The sequence below is a fragment of the Mytilus trossulus genome, chromosome 3, assembly GCF_036588685.1.
Source record: "Mytilus trossulus isolate FHL-02 chromosome 3, PNRI_Mtr1.1.1.hap1, whole genome shotgun sequence".
Taxonomy (NCBI): domain Eukaryota; kingdom Metazoa; phylum Mollusca; class Bivalvia; order Mytilida; family Mytilidae; genus Mytilus; species Mytilus trossulus.
This window is the reverse complement of record NC_086375.1, coordinates 24,135,146-24,149,045: the sequence shown is the minus strand read 5'-3', so window position 1 is coordinate 24,149,045 and position 13,900 is coordinate 24,135,146. Positions and strand designations below refer to the sequence as shown.

At 32.3% G+C, this 13,900-nt stretch overlaps 1 protein-coding gene across 1 annotated transcript; it reads right to left on the bottom strand.

The window, feature by feature from the left end:
* Positions 1–4,121: 4,121 nt before the first annotated feature.
* LOC134710747 (proton-coupled folate transporter-like) lies at positions 4,122–11,000 on the bottom strand. The gene is made up of 5 exons (XM_063571143.1): positions 10,887–11,000; positions 8,573–9,696; positions 6,707–6,790; positions 6,067–6,223; positions 4,122–4,243 (listed from the first exon to the last, which is right to left on the bottom strand). Exons 2-5 carry the CDS (start codon positions 9,693–9,695, stop codon positions 4,177–4,179), a joined length of 1,431 nt encoding a protein of 476 aa, XP_063427213.1. The 5' UTR covers position 9,696; positions 10,887–11,000; the 3' UTR covers positions 4,122–4,176.
* Between the last annotated feature and the right edge of the window lie 2,900 nt (positions 11,001–13,900).

Genomic DNA, 13,900 nt, shown 5'->3' with positions numbered 1-13,900 from the left:
ATAACTGGAACACAATAGCCAAATGGTGGCTACAGAAGTTTGATATCAAATATAATTGTAATAATTTTTTAGCAAAGTGTTCGGACTTACGAGGATTGCAAATGGAAAATTTTCCAAAATACTATCTTGAGTTAATTAAAACGTGGTCAAAATTTTTAAGTATACAAAGTCCAATAAATAAAAACGATATATCCTAAACCAACAACTTTTTGGAAACATAAAAATTCAATACAATAAAAAACCTATTTTTTTCCCTAACTTCGGAAAAAGTGGAATTCATACAATAAAAGATATTTGGGATGAAGAAACGAAAAACATCAAAAGCGACAACTTTATATACAATACTCTTAAAGATAAGAGAAACTGGATCTCGGAATGGGCAAGGCTGAAATTAGCTATTCCTAAATTGTTCAAGGACAGACTAAAAAACGTCCACCTTGATCCAGAACCCCCCAAAAATGGTTATTATATTAAAAATACATTTGAATTTTACGATAAACAGAATAAAGTAGTAATCCCAAGTGAGATATCTTTGAAATTAATCCAATATTCGTTAAATTTAGATATAGTTCCAAACTGTCAAATAAAATGGAATATTCAGTATAATTCGGAATTACCGTGGAAAAAGATTTGGATAAATTTAAATAAAAGTATGTCCTCTAGGAAAGCAAATCAAATTAGCTGGAAAATTGTTCATAACATTATCTATACGGAGCAAAAACTATTTAGAATGGGCAAATCAAATAATGGCAAATGCCATTTTTGTAAAACAGAAAACGAAACTCTCACACACCTTTTTCACAACTGTAACATTATAATGGTTGTTTGGGAACACATTTTTGATGCGCTTAAAACATATAATGTACTAAATAACACAGTATATATTCCATTGAGCGAAGAACTTATCATGCTAGGAATGTACGATTACAAAAAAAAGTACAATGTCATAACTAATACGATTATGAATACAGTTAAATGGATTATTTGGAAATGTAGGAATATAATCAAATATCAGTCTAAAAGTTTTACTTCCAGCCAATTGATAGCATATACAAAACGGGAACTGGGAAGTTTAATTGAATCTATGGACAAATCATTATCATCCAAAAAAGAAAATTTTGCAGCTGAAATAAAACTTATAATAAATCTTATACATTAGTAAGTGACGAAATAATTTGTACTTACTTTCTTTTCCTTTTTAGAACATAATACATCCAACGATAGAAATATACAATACACGCATTTACAAGGTCGAGCATGTGACCTATAAAACCACTGACCGACACATAACAATGTAATCCAGGTGTTAAAAGTACAAAAAATTAAATGCCAATTATATAAGTAAAGATAAATTATTGTGTAGATTGTAGTGTGTTTTGGGGGACTTTTATTAATGTATTTTATTTACTGTAGAATATTGTGAATATTTTATACGCAAACTCAATCTGTGTAATTAATATGAATGTATAACTTATGTATGGAAAAAAATATTAAATAGATTTTTTTTTTATGATAGAGTCCACCGTTTATCCCTGGACGTTGGATCATTGTAAACACAGGGCCCCTTGTGTATTCTTCCCTGAGTTATACAAGGAAAATGTAATCAGGTGATTTTCAATAAATGTATTTCAAGTCTTAAAAAAAAATAAAAAAATCTGGAAATTTGTTAAAATATAAATGATTTGAAGATGTATTCACCTTAATGTGTTCATTAATAAATGAAAGTTCTTTAAAATTGTAAACTACATCATGGTATCTTAATACCCAAGTTTAAAAAAAAGGGAAACTTTGGATTTTTTTTTCAGACGGCATTAAAAACCAAGTTTTCAAAAAGGGATACATTGGATTTTTTTTCAGATAGTATATCCTTGTAATGAATGATATGAATAAGTTATTTCACAAATAAAAAAAAAACAATAAGATGTGTACTTTATTTACCTTGCTTACATGTATGTTTGAAGTAAAATTTGGATTTTGAAATGTATGGTGTCCTTGTGTATATTACTCTGTGATATTTAACCCTTACAGTGGCTGATCCAGGACTACTGGATCCGCCCCAATCTTGGGAGTTCATTGTTGTAATATTTTATTGTCGGTTGCTATATCATTGACATAACCCCTGGCCTTTTTTTTCTTTTAATCAAATGAAGCAAGTTTCTATAAAGCTCTGGTTGATAATTGTCTCATTGATAATCATAGCACATCTACTAATTTTTATATTGTCCAAACATGTACACAATATACATGTTAATATATTTCGCTGTATATTTTCTTCTAATATACCAGTAATATTATACATGAATACAGAACAAAACTTCATGATGATAGTCATCCAACAAGAAAATGCAATATTTACAACAACATTACCTTTTTAATAACACAGATCTCAAAAGTATCACTCAAAATAAAAAACATTTTAAAGCACAGAATTGAACAAAATAACAAATATTTAAAACACAGAATGTAAAAAAAATAACAACTCAAAATAACACATAATACCTTATAGCAGGATATTTCCGCGGGGTATAAATTTTCGCTTATTTTGGCAGATAGAACAAAATCACCAAAATAAATTCGGCCAATTTAAATTTTACATGTCAAGGTATTGATAAAAATTTTGAAGCCGATAAAATAATAACAGCCAAAATATTAACCGCCAAAATATTTCTTATATTTTATTCAATAAAAATCGCGGAAATAGCCCGCTATATGGTGTTTCAATAAAAAAAAAAAAAAAAAGATCAAGTGTATCATTGCAATCAAATGAACGCAACACTTTTTTTAAAAGAACCTTCAGATCTGATCTGATGAAACAATTCTCTCTTATAAATGCCTATTACTTACTTACGTTAAATTAAAATATAAGGAAGGTGCTTGATGTACAATATCCCCTTACGGCTTTCGTACAATATTATATGTCTAAAAAAAATTAAGTTAAGTTGTAAAAAATTATTTTGATGAAAAAACCATGAGACGAAGTCCAGCAAAAAAAAAGGAAGGAATCCCAAAATATTATGTACTAAAGATTATTATGAATGGCATATCTTTATAAATATTAATGCTTGAAAATGTAAAAGTAGGTCATGATTTCCAACGTAATGCTGAATTGTGCAGTATCCTTGAGGTAGATTAGAAGGTAATGTTGATATGTACTTACTACAAAAATGTACGTGCACACCGCCAATTGTCTTTGAAAATAAATTAAAATGAAAAACTAATCACAAAAATCATTTGAACATGAGATTAAGGGAGCTACCATTTGATTTTTATGGGGGGGGGGGGGATGAAAAATTTTGTCCTGCATTTTTATTTAGTTGTAATCTCTGTCCTGCCTTTTTATTTTTCACTCTATCTTGTCCTGCTTTTTTTTTTAGTTTATCCTGACTTTTTTTACATAAATGTCATCCCCCCCCCCCCCCCCCCCCCCCCATAAAAATCAAATGGTTGCTCCCTAAGCTTTCAGTCGCTCAAATGCCTTGGGAATGTGTTTTACTATTCAGCTATGTTTCACTTCTATATAGCACAATGGAAATCAGATATAATATGAACACATAACTGAACCAAGTTACTCAATTATGTTTAAATATGGCAAAAATAGACTGTGATTTAATTGTAGTAGCACTATAAATAAGAAAGTACACGGAGTTTTGCATAAGTAACTTTTACTAAAAGCATAATATATGGTCAATCAATAAGACACCAGATTTCAACTAGTGCTTTAGTATTCAATCTATACAAACTTCAATTCCAGTTCCGGATAAATACATACAAATCCAAAATAAAGGAGATTCAATAATATAGATCTATGTTTGACAAAAAAAAAAAGACACATACAGACAGATCTTAAATTAAGGGATTCTAATTACTGGTTGTCTAAACTATTAGAGATTTCAACCACTGTTTCTACTATAAATCAAAAGATTACAAATTTAAATTACCAGCATAAGGGAGACAATTTTTTCAAGTTTATGAGATTTCATGCATTAGGGAAACATGCCTTAATTAAATAACATTTCAATATTTGTTTCTAACATATACAGCTCTCAAATACAGGATATATTACAATTGTTTTTACTTTTAAAGAATCACAGATCTTTAAAAAAATATTGGAGATTTCAGTTACATGTACTATCTTAGATACATATAATCCAGAGACTTCCAACAATGCTTCTAACACTAGGAGACCTTAATAACTGTTTCTGTTACAGACACTGGTTCTGAGGACATAATACTATATAGCACTCTGAAAATAAAATGAAATTTATCATGTGTCAGATAAGTGTATATATACGTATGTAATGTGCTCTTAATTGATTTTGATAATCTTATTGCCTTAGAATTAGCTCTTATTTAAATAATTTTATGATTATTTTTGGTGCTCTGATGGTAATGCTCCCAATCCATGAGTTTTTTGTATAAATAGATAAAGTATTCAAGATGTAAAGAAATCTGGAGAAGATGTTAAAAATTCAAACAGTACTTGGTGTCTTTTTTTCGATCTGACCAGTGAGTAAGTTATTACTAATAACCTTTTATAATTAAATTGATATGAAGATGTGTGCCTATTAGCTTGTTGTTCTGTGCGAGCCAAGGCTCTGTGTTCAAGACCTACAATCGTTTACTTTTTTATAAATTGTTAATTAGATGGAGAGCTGTCTTATTGACACTCATACATGTACCCCATCTTCTACTATATAATTATTAGCAGAGACATATATACACGTATATATGTCTCTGTTATTAGTTTTATGTCGTACACTTTGCTTGTATGAATAAAAAATTCTTTCAAACTGTAATTTCGATGTCAGATTAAGGTTTCAGCCAAAACTCCCCCTTAGATAAGGAGAGATGTACGTATTTTTCGGAAAATTGTAATATTAAAAAAATTGTAGAAAGTGTTTTGACTTGAAAAGTTGTGTGTCGATAGGGACTGCCGCTGTCACGGTAAAAGTATTATGTTTATCGCCTTAAACCACAAGTCCATCGGACTTCTAACACAAAGGTTCCTGGTTCGATTCCCGTCTGGGATGAAAATTTTACACCATTTGCGAGTGTGGTCTTGAGGAAACGATGATAGTCCGTCGGAAGGGGCGATAAATGGCTGACCCTTGTTGAGAGAGAGCCATATCTCTTGAACATTAAAGACACTCTTGTAGATTTCAAAAAAGAGCAGGCTAATGCCGCTACAAGGCAGAACTCGCACACGCAAAGTGGAAAAGGATTAATATAAGTTGCAAAACTAGTTTCCCAATCAACTAAAATAAATATGTTTAAACAAAACCACAAGTCCATTTATCAGTAAAATACAGAGAAATCTCAGTAACTGTGGTGGTTGGCACATATATATGTCTTGCCGGTACGTGTATTTGATAGTAAATGCAAAATTTCAAACTAAAACTGCAATACTTTTAACATGTAAAATATGCAAATCATTCAGTCAATTTACCATGATCGATGACCCAGGGCAAAATTCTCTCAGTAGAAATGAAACATGCCAATGCAAATACAACTGCATACCAAATATCATTGACTTATCATATTGGTCCTATCATAATTGGTTTCCCTTAAACTAACCTAAACACAGTTCTTATCATTTAATCTAAACAAATTAAAGTTCCAAAGCCAACCAGGGTTGGGGGGTCATACTACCTTCATGGAAATGATAGTGCAAATGATAATACAACTTCATACCAAATATAATTGACTTTTAAATGGTTCAATTTAAACATGATATATAAACTGTTTACTATGCAAAAGTTGTGTTTGAGATATAATCCAAAAACTGCTTTCGACCACTATGTTCTATTTTTAGTCGTGGCGTCCATGTCTGTTAATTGATCAAACTTTGGATATAATTTCTAAACAAGATACCATAAGTAACATTTAGTTAAAGTTTGAACGTATTTGGTCCAATTGTGTTAGAGGTGAGGATTCTTGAAATATTTCACGATCATGACAACAGACTACGGACGATGACGGACGCCAAGTGATGGCATAAGCTCACATGGCACTGCGGGCAAGGTGAACTAATGAAAAGTAAATAATTACATTAAAGGTTATACTTACAAAGATAAACAGAATTCTATGACTAGAATTCCAGCCGTTATCAAGAACACCAACCCTGGAAGATAACTAACAGACTCTTTGTAAATGAAACCATAAAACAGCTGCGCAAGTGATGTCAGCAATAATTCAGAACTACCAATACAAGCAAACAGGCTTCCTAAAAATAGAATGTTATGACGATTCAAGTAAGGGTGAAATCGAAACATGAACCTTTAGTGATATACTGGAAAAAAATACTGCTATAGCTTTGGGGTTTTTTATTGCATCTTCTCGCCCTTTTTAATGGTGCATCTGTTTTACCTACCATTTTCCAAGGCCTTCCATTTTAGCCTTCGTTGATTGATAAAAGACTGGATAAAAACACAACTCTGTTTCTCAGGAGATTCTTACTTAAGCAAAACATTACTCTGTTTATCGAGTTAAAAGAGCATACTAAGTAGTTACCAAAAGTATCAGGATTATAATTTTATACGCCAGACGCGCGTTTCGTCTACTTAAGACTCATCAGTGACGCTCAGATCAAAATAGTTATAAAGCCAAACAAGTACAAAGTTGAAGTGATCTGACATTTACATTAAATGACACGAACATTGTCTTTTCATCACGTGACATGATCTGACAAGTCTGAACAAAATATTACCTTGTTCATCTGGTGATACCAGCCTTGAAAGAACCGATCGTAGTAAAGGTGAAACCGAGACTGCCATTATACCAATCACTGCATCTGTAATATAGTAGTACACTCAAATAGAGACCAAAAGTTTTGAGCCACGGAGAAGACGAGCTTCCCCTCTAAATAAGTCACACTTCTTCATTTCCCGCATATCACGGTCTACTCAAGTTGCGTGTGTTAGTGTAGTGCCGGTGTCCCAAACGAACACGTATAACGGTGTGATTTAGGTAGTAGGGTGGTATCAGAGTAAAGATTCAAATCTGCCATCGAAACAAATTGGAAAGTCTTGCTACAGTCTCGTTAGTTGCAAAACTGTCTTAGTTTACTAACATAAAATGATCAACAATCAGGAACTTTCAGTTGTTTGAAAACAAACCAATCAGATTAAAATAAAGATCTTGTTTTCAAGCGGTAAGTAAAGCTTGTACATACGATCTGCATTTATATGATTTTAAATACAAGCATAGGCTCCGTTTTGAAGGCTGTACTTTGACCTATATTTTTTTTTACTAATTGTGACTTTGATGAAGAGTTCTCTTTCTGGCACTAACATAGGCGGATCCAGGAGGCTGGGAGACCGAGCCCCCTTTTGAGGGAAAAATTAGGTTATTATATAGGGAATCACTGAAGCGTGACTGGATCCCCTTAGGTCAATCAACCCCCCCCCCCCCTCCCTTACAAAAAGTTCGGGATTGCGCCACTGACTCATACCACATCTTCTTATATCTATTTAATGTAATTTCAGTAACATATTAATAGAATCTGTGAATAACACCAAATACACATTCTTGTCGTTCACTTTTGATAACGAGGTAAAAAAAAAAAATTAGATCGTTCGAAGGGCTTAGCAAAATTTTCCGATTTGTTTCTTTATATTGAAATATAAATGTGATATGATTGTCATTGAGTAAACTTACAACTAGAGACCAGATGCCGAAGATGAAACAACACTTAAGTCTATATAAAACCATGGTACTGCTTTCAACAACGAGTAACCCATTTTCTAAATATCTTTTATAACTGATTATGAGGTATGGGCTTTGCTCATTGTTGAAGACCGTACGGAGACCTATAGTTGTTAATTTTTGTGTCATTTTGGTCTCTTGTGGAGAGTTGTCTCATTTGCGATCATACCACATTCTCTTTTTTATATCTATATCTATAAAAGACAACGGCATGCTAAAGGGATAAACAACTGAAAAAAAAGAAAACCAATTGTGCTTAAATTGGTTAACTCATTAGATCGCCACGTTGCTAAAACTAAATAACAAAATCAAAAACAAATACAAACTATCGACCGAAGAGTATTCGTATTTCTGCCATGGAAGCTCGTCAAGTCCAAGCCGTAAATCGTAAATCGCATCTTCTCAGACAAAACTCTTAGTTTTTTTCTCTCTGGCAGACCGTTTTAATAAAGGATGATAAAGTTTTAAACAAATCAAGAATTTATTATTTACTGTATTATCTTCAGATTTGAAGGCTAAATGCATACTTTGATGAAACAGAAATAAGTCTGTATCAGAAAGACGATGTCAAATTTATGAAATTTGCCATTTCACTAATAAATAAATTAGAAGGATGAACAGATTTTAACCGGCCAGGTGTTGAAGACTGTGTCTTGTCAGTAGTTCTCGTAATGCTTTTAGCAAACTCAATGTGGACAGCTGAACGATATTCTATACTTCATTTTCTATTTGATCCGAGCAAGAGCTTGTTATACTCTTCAATTGAAGACGACATGTTTACTTCTAGTCGTCTTTGTATTTTTCTGTGTAGTAAGGTTGGTGTTTTACTTTTATTTCTTCTGAATTGTTTAGCTATATAACTACTTACATAAATAAACTATCCAGTCTTCTGAACTAAAAGCCAAAGTAACGGAACTTGCAATGGCCGACACTGTTCCTACTATTATAATGGTATAATCTGCAAGGTATTTGTGTAAAATTCTGATCCCAAGTAATATTGAACCCCAGTTCACCAACAGTTGAAAACATGTGAACACTTGAACGTGAAGCTCACTCCAACATAACGGCTTGTGGAGGAGAAATAAAGTAACAACGTTAGATTTTCCCAATACTGCCCCAACATTGATACAAAATATTATTTGTCCGACCAACATTTTTTTATTTCTATTCCTGTTGCCATTTCTGTACACATCGAAACATGCGCACAAAACTGATTTCGTGCATATCCTGTTGTCCTTCTTTTTGTTTGTCTTAGCCGTCTCGGACAGTAATGTTAATGTTAATATTAGAGACAAAACAGTACATGCGATGCACATAATCAAGGGGTGTCTATAATTCCCGTCTTTTATCCAAAAACCAATACCTAATATCGAAAATGCTACGGCAATGGCTAAAGTCCCTTCCATTATTGTTATCTTTATTGCTCTGTCTTTACCAGGAGTTGTAATATCGGCAATCATCCCCATCATTGCAGCTAAAAATAGACCAAAATGTCCCGTGATGCCTAGGAAAAAATCTCCCAAAGCGAAAAACCAGAGTGACAACCCTTTGTAAACGGTAACAGTCATTACTATTTCTTTGAGTAAAATTCCAACCATTGAAAGATACAATGGAAATTTTCTTCCGTATCTGTCCGTGAGTGAACCAAATACCAAAATAGGAATTACAGCGATAAACGTACCCACGAATCCCAGATACATCAGTATGTTTGCGGATTCTGCTTGTACGATATTACTTGTACTGTTGGAAAATACAGGGCCTTTTGGGCAATAGTCTACGTTTGATTTTTCGCCATGTTCTCCATATTTCTTTGCAATTTCGTCTATAACATAAAACTGTTGGATTGGAAACATTGCCATCAATGCTCCAAAATGAAGAATGCCAATTATTTCTAGCATAATGAACTGGTACATAGGACGAACAATGACTGGTTTTTCAGTGGCTTCATCTGGTACTGGCAAAAGTGGTTTATCTTCCTCGATGGCATCCATTCTATAATATAAACCAACAAAGTGAGAGAAAAAAAAAATGCAGATATTCTAGAGTGAATCTTGTGAAAACGTCAAACTAACGTCTAAAGAAATAATCCCAATTTCTAGTGCTACATATTTTTTTCTTAAGCATAACTTTTAAATCAAAGCTTTTTAAAACTACATCTTTTATCAAACAACCATGAACACCTATGATCTATTATCTGTGCCAGTCTGATAAAAACCCAGCCCCAACTTTTCACTTGCATTATAGTGTGGAAAGTGGGGACTGGTTTAAAATAGACTGTGATATGTGTATGAATACGTCGGACGCACGTTTCGTAAATACACAAGACTCGTCAGTACTGCAGTTTACTTTTTAATACTTAGGGTAAACAGAAATTGAACTTTTCTCCCCCGACGCTTTTAAAATGGTCCACTCTACATCTCGTTTTGTATTATCTTTGTTATAGTTATCTCTCAGTCATAAAATGTATAAAATGATCTCTTTCTTAATATTTATTTAAAGTTTCCACTGGACACTCAACAGTCATTATCATCATCATAATGTTCACATATGATTGTCACACACTTATCTTCTATTTTCTACCCGGTGGGAAACAAGAAGCCGTAAGAATATACTGCATCTAGCTGGCATCAGGTTGATATGGGTAGTACATATTAACTTAAACCACTTTAGTTTACAATTGTTTTGGTCTCAACGACAATTTAAAGAAGATATTATAATGATAATTATAATAAAAAAGGGGAGTCTAAGCCCGATTACCTTTGTTTACGAATCCTACCTTCTCTGATGTGGTTTATTTTGTACAGTGTTCATATATAATACACTTTATACGCTGTGGTGTCCAATTTGAAAGTTTGTCAGTATCACAAGACTTTCTCAAGTTTTGTTCTGATGACTCATTATTTATTGCCATCGCCTGATCAACTTATTTTTTATTTCGTTGCACGCTTCATTTTTGATTTAAATCTGATCATATGTATACTGTAATGCTTTTTAAAATAATCATTATATGTCGGCTTCATCAAGAGTTATTTTATATGACCAGTATCACAAAATTAGCAAACGCTCGAAATTTAAGTAGATTTCCGTTTATTCTTTTAATATTTTTTGTAAAACAAGATAAAAGGGTTTGAACAAGTGAAATATGTATAATAATTTTCAAATACTTCATAAATAAAACTCACAGTGATTACATAAAGTCGATGTTTTGTTTACTTCCTATGGTAGGCCTATGTAGAACGGGTTAATAACTAGAACGTTAAACAGGTGAACAATTAAAATTCGGACTTCCTCGTCCTATATCTTCGATCGTGGTTCTAAAATACACTTATCTCCCTTTTCTCGCAAATAGCTATTTAAAACTATACTAACTCACATTAAAACGCAACACTCATTTTGTTGATTTTTTTTTATCAAATTATGTTCACTTTGATCCTTTTCTCTCTATTTACAAAAAATCAACATCTGACTTTATTAAGGATGTTTGCTCCTCCATTTTTTTTGCCAGATTTTCTGAACTTATCCTCTGTTTTTTTTTTTATCCATGTATTGTCATTAAAATATTTTGCTCACTTACCCCTACTTTTCTTTTCATAACTAAATTGCATAAAGTTTAAAATTCTTATTAAAGTTCTTGCAAGTAATCTATGTAAAATAGAAGCTTAGAATATATTTATGAAAATGGTTGACACAAACGAACTGATGATTTTAAGAGTTATTTCACTTAACCCAAGTCTACCTCCTTAAACAATATTGCATCTCCATATATATTCAAGACTGAAGAATAAAAAAAATTGAAACAGCCCATAGGAATACTGCAAAAAGGAAAACGTGAGCGTGCTGCAACCACAATATTTTGTAATAGAAACTCGTCTCACTGTCGTCCAACAAAGATACAAGTAAACGGGATTTGTTGATGACCATGATCAATGACTAGATCAATATGTGTAGTGACAGTGCAACGTCAATACGCAGTAGAATACATTTGATAAGGCAGCGTCATTTGCGATCGCAACGTCAACTGCTCATTAAATTGCCGAATGCCATTGCGCACAGATTTATGCCATACATTTTCCCATTAAAACTGGACTACTAAAGAACAGACTGTAGAAAAACGTTTAAAGACCTAAAGTTTTACCTGCTAAAATGCCAAAACACACTGTAATGGGTGGAACAAAGGCAAAACAGAACCCAAAACATGGCGAACAGAATTTGTTGCCCATTCTGACAATCATTCTGACGTTTGTTACAGACAGTAAATGGTTTTGACGGTTACATATTCATTGGTTAAGAGGAAAACCAGGATTTGGACATAAAAAATGACGTAATCAAAACAACTTTCGAATTGCCATTTTTTTTGTAAAAACAATGTGGTAATGAAAGAAATGTCTATTCATATTTTGGTATAACAAGAAATGCATATTTGAAAATGGGAATTAAAAAAGATATATCTAGTGTTGCGTTCAGTCAGAATATACTAATAATTGAATTGCGAATTTTGACCCCCCTAATGATTTAAAACTTTTTCAAAATAAAGCTTTCGGTGGCCGTGTGTAACTGTTACCTTTCCTCGTCAGTTTTAACCTAGCGTCGTACTACAGTACATGATATATAAGGCATGGAGATGTTATTTTTACAGGTCAGCTAAATTATCTATAGTAAAGGATCCTACAAATTAATGTAAGATACAGTCACAGAAAATAAAGATATTTATAAGTACGTCTGAGTCAGTGACAACTCTACAACATAATTAACCATATATATACAACTCGTCTAAACATCAACCCAACAATGTATGATCTGTAAATTTGCTTTAGACAAGTTTTGAGTAATTATGTATATACATGTATATTGTTTAAGACGGCTTCTACGACTTCTTGAATGATGTTTTTTTTTATTATTGTTCACTAAAATATCACAATATGATCCAGATCTTACAAAAACTAGTTTATTCCAATAAATATTTGAGTTGTTCAGATTCATTGAAGTAAGCTTGTGTTTGGTTGTCATGGTTTACTCATTTGTTCTCTTTCAGGAATTTGTGTTGTATAAATGCCATCTCTGTTAAATTTACTCAGAACTTGTCTTAAGGTGGCTCCTGGGTACAAAAATTTTAGCAAAAAATTAAACCTTTATGTTTTCATTACAAATTTTATTTATTACACTATTAGTAGTTACTTTATGATATGGTACAAAAAATAACCCCAAAAAATGATTTGGTTTGGCCCCAGATGACTTTAAAAATTGAAAAAGCTCCAAATTATCTCCCTTTGGTGCAAAAATGCCATTTTTTGGCCTAAAATTTGAAATATCTTTTTAAACTCATCGGTGACCTATATTTTTTATTATTGTTTTCAAATAAGCTGTACATAAACTAAATAATTGTAAAATTTAAGCGATTTCTTATATTAGGTTATTTTTTTATTTCGATATTTCCTCTTTTTCTCCTATTAGTTCAACAGAAAAAAAGGACATTAACAAAAATGTATGCTTCTTCCAGAGGTAGATTTTAGCTTAAATGAACGGTGACCCCATTTTTTTATTTCATTTTTCTTTTAAATATATGATAAAGTTCATTTATGAAAAAATATAGCGAAATCCTATATTAGGAAAAAAAAATCATTTATACCAAGGAGCCCCCTTAAATCAATCTTCCCTTAGAAGAATGTGTTTGAATGAAAGCAGATGTCGATTTAGTCATCAATGAAACAGCAACCCAAGACAATCAAAATCCAAAAGACATCTCAATATCTTTCAACACTGTTTGTGTCTGTTCAAATTTTATTCAAACATCATATCTTTATATATCATCCGCATCCCCTGTCCCCTCCAAAAAAACACCAATTAAATGACGAATAATACCGAAATACTGATAGCAATGTCTTAGTCATTTACCTGATGCTTAACGTTTAAGAAATCATTCCGTCATGTACATTTCATTATAAGCCTAATACTTTCGGTGATTTCTTTTTCAAATTTCGGTTTCTGTACTTCACACAAGACTACAGCAACGTCACAAATAGAACAGGAAATAACTATCTCGTGCAATGCCAGAATTAAACTGTTTATAAAGAAAACACCATAATCATGCTTTAAACCATAAATAAGCGAATGAGTGTGTCCCTATAAGTCTCTGAATTCCTAGTTTGAGATTTTTCTGACGCCCTAGCCTAAAACAGGCTGTCATGATCAGTTGTCA

Coding starts and splice junctions, on each gene's coding strand:
- LOC134710747 (XM_063571143.1), bottom strand. CDS start 9,695: ATGGATGCCATCGAGGAAGATAAACCACTTTTGCCAGTACCAGATGAA. Junction 6,791..8,572: donor AGACTGGATAGTTTATTTAT/GTAAGTAGTTAT, acceptor ACTATATTACAG/ATGCAGTGATTGGTATAATG. Junction 6,224..6,706: donor GGTATCACCAGATGAACAAG/GTAATATTTTGT, acceptor TTCTATTTTTAG/GAAGCCTGTTTGCTTGTATT.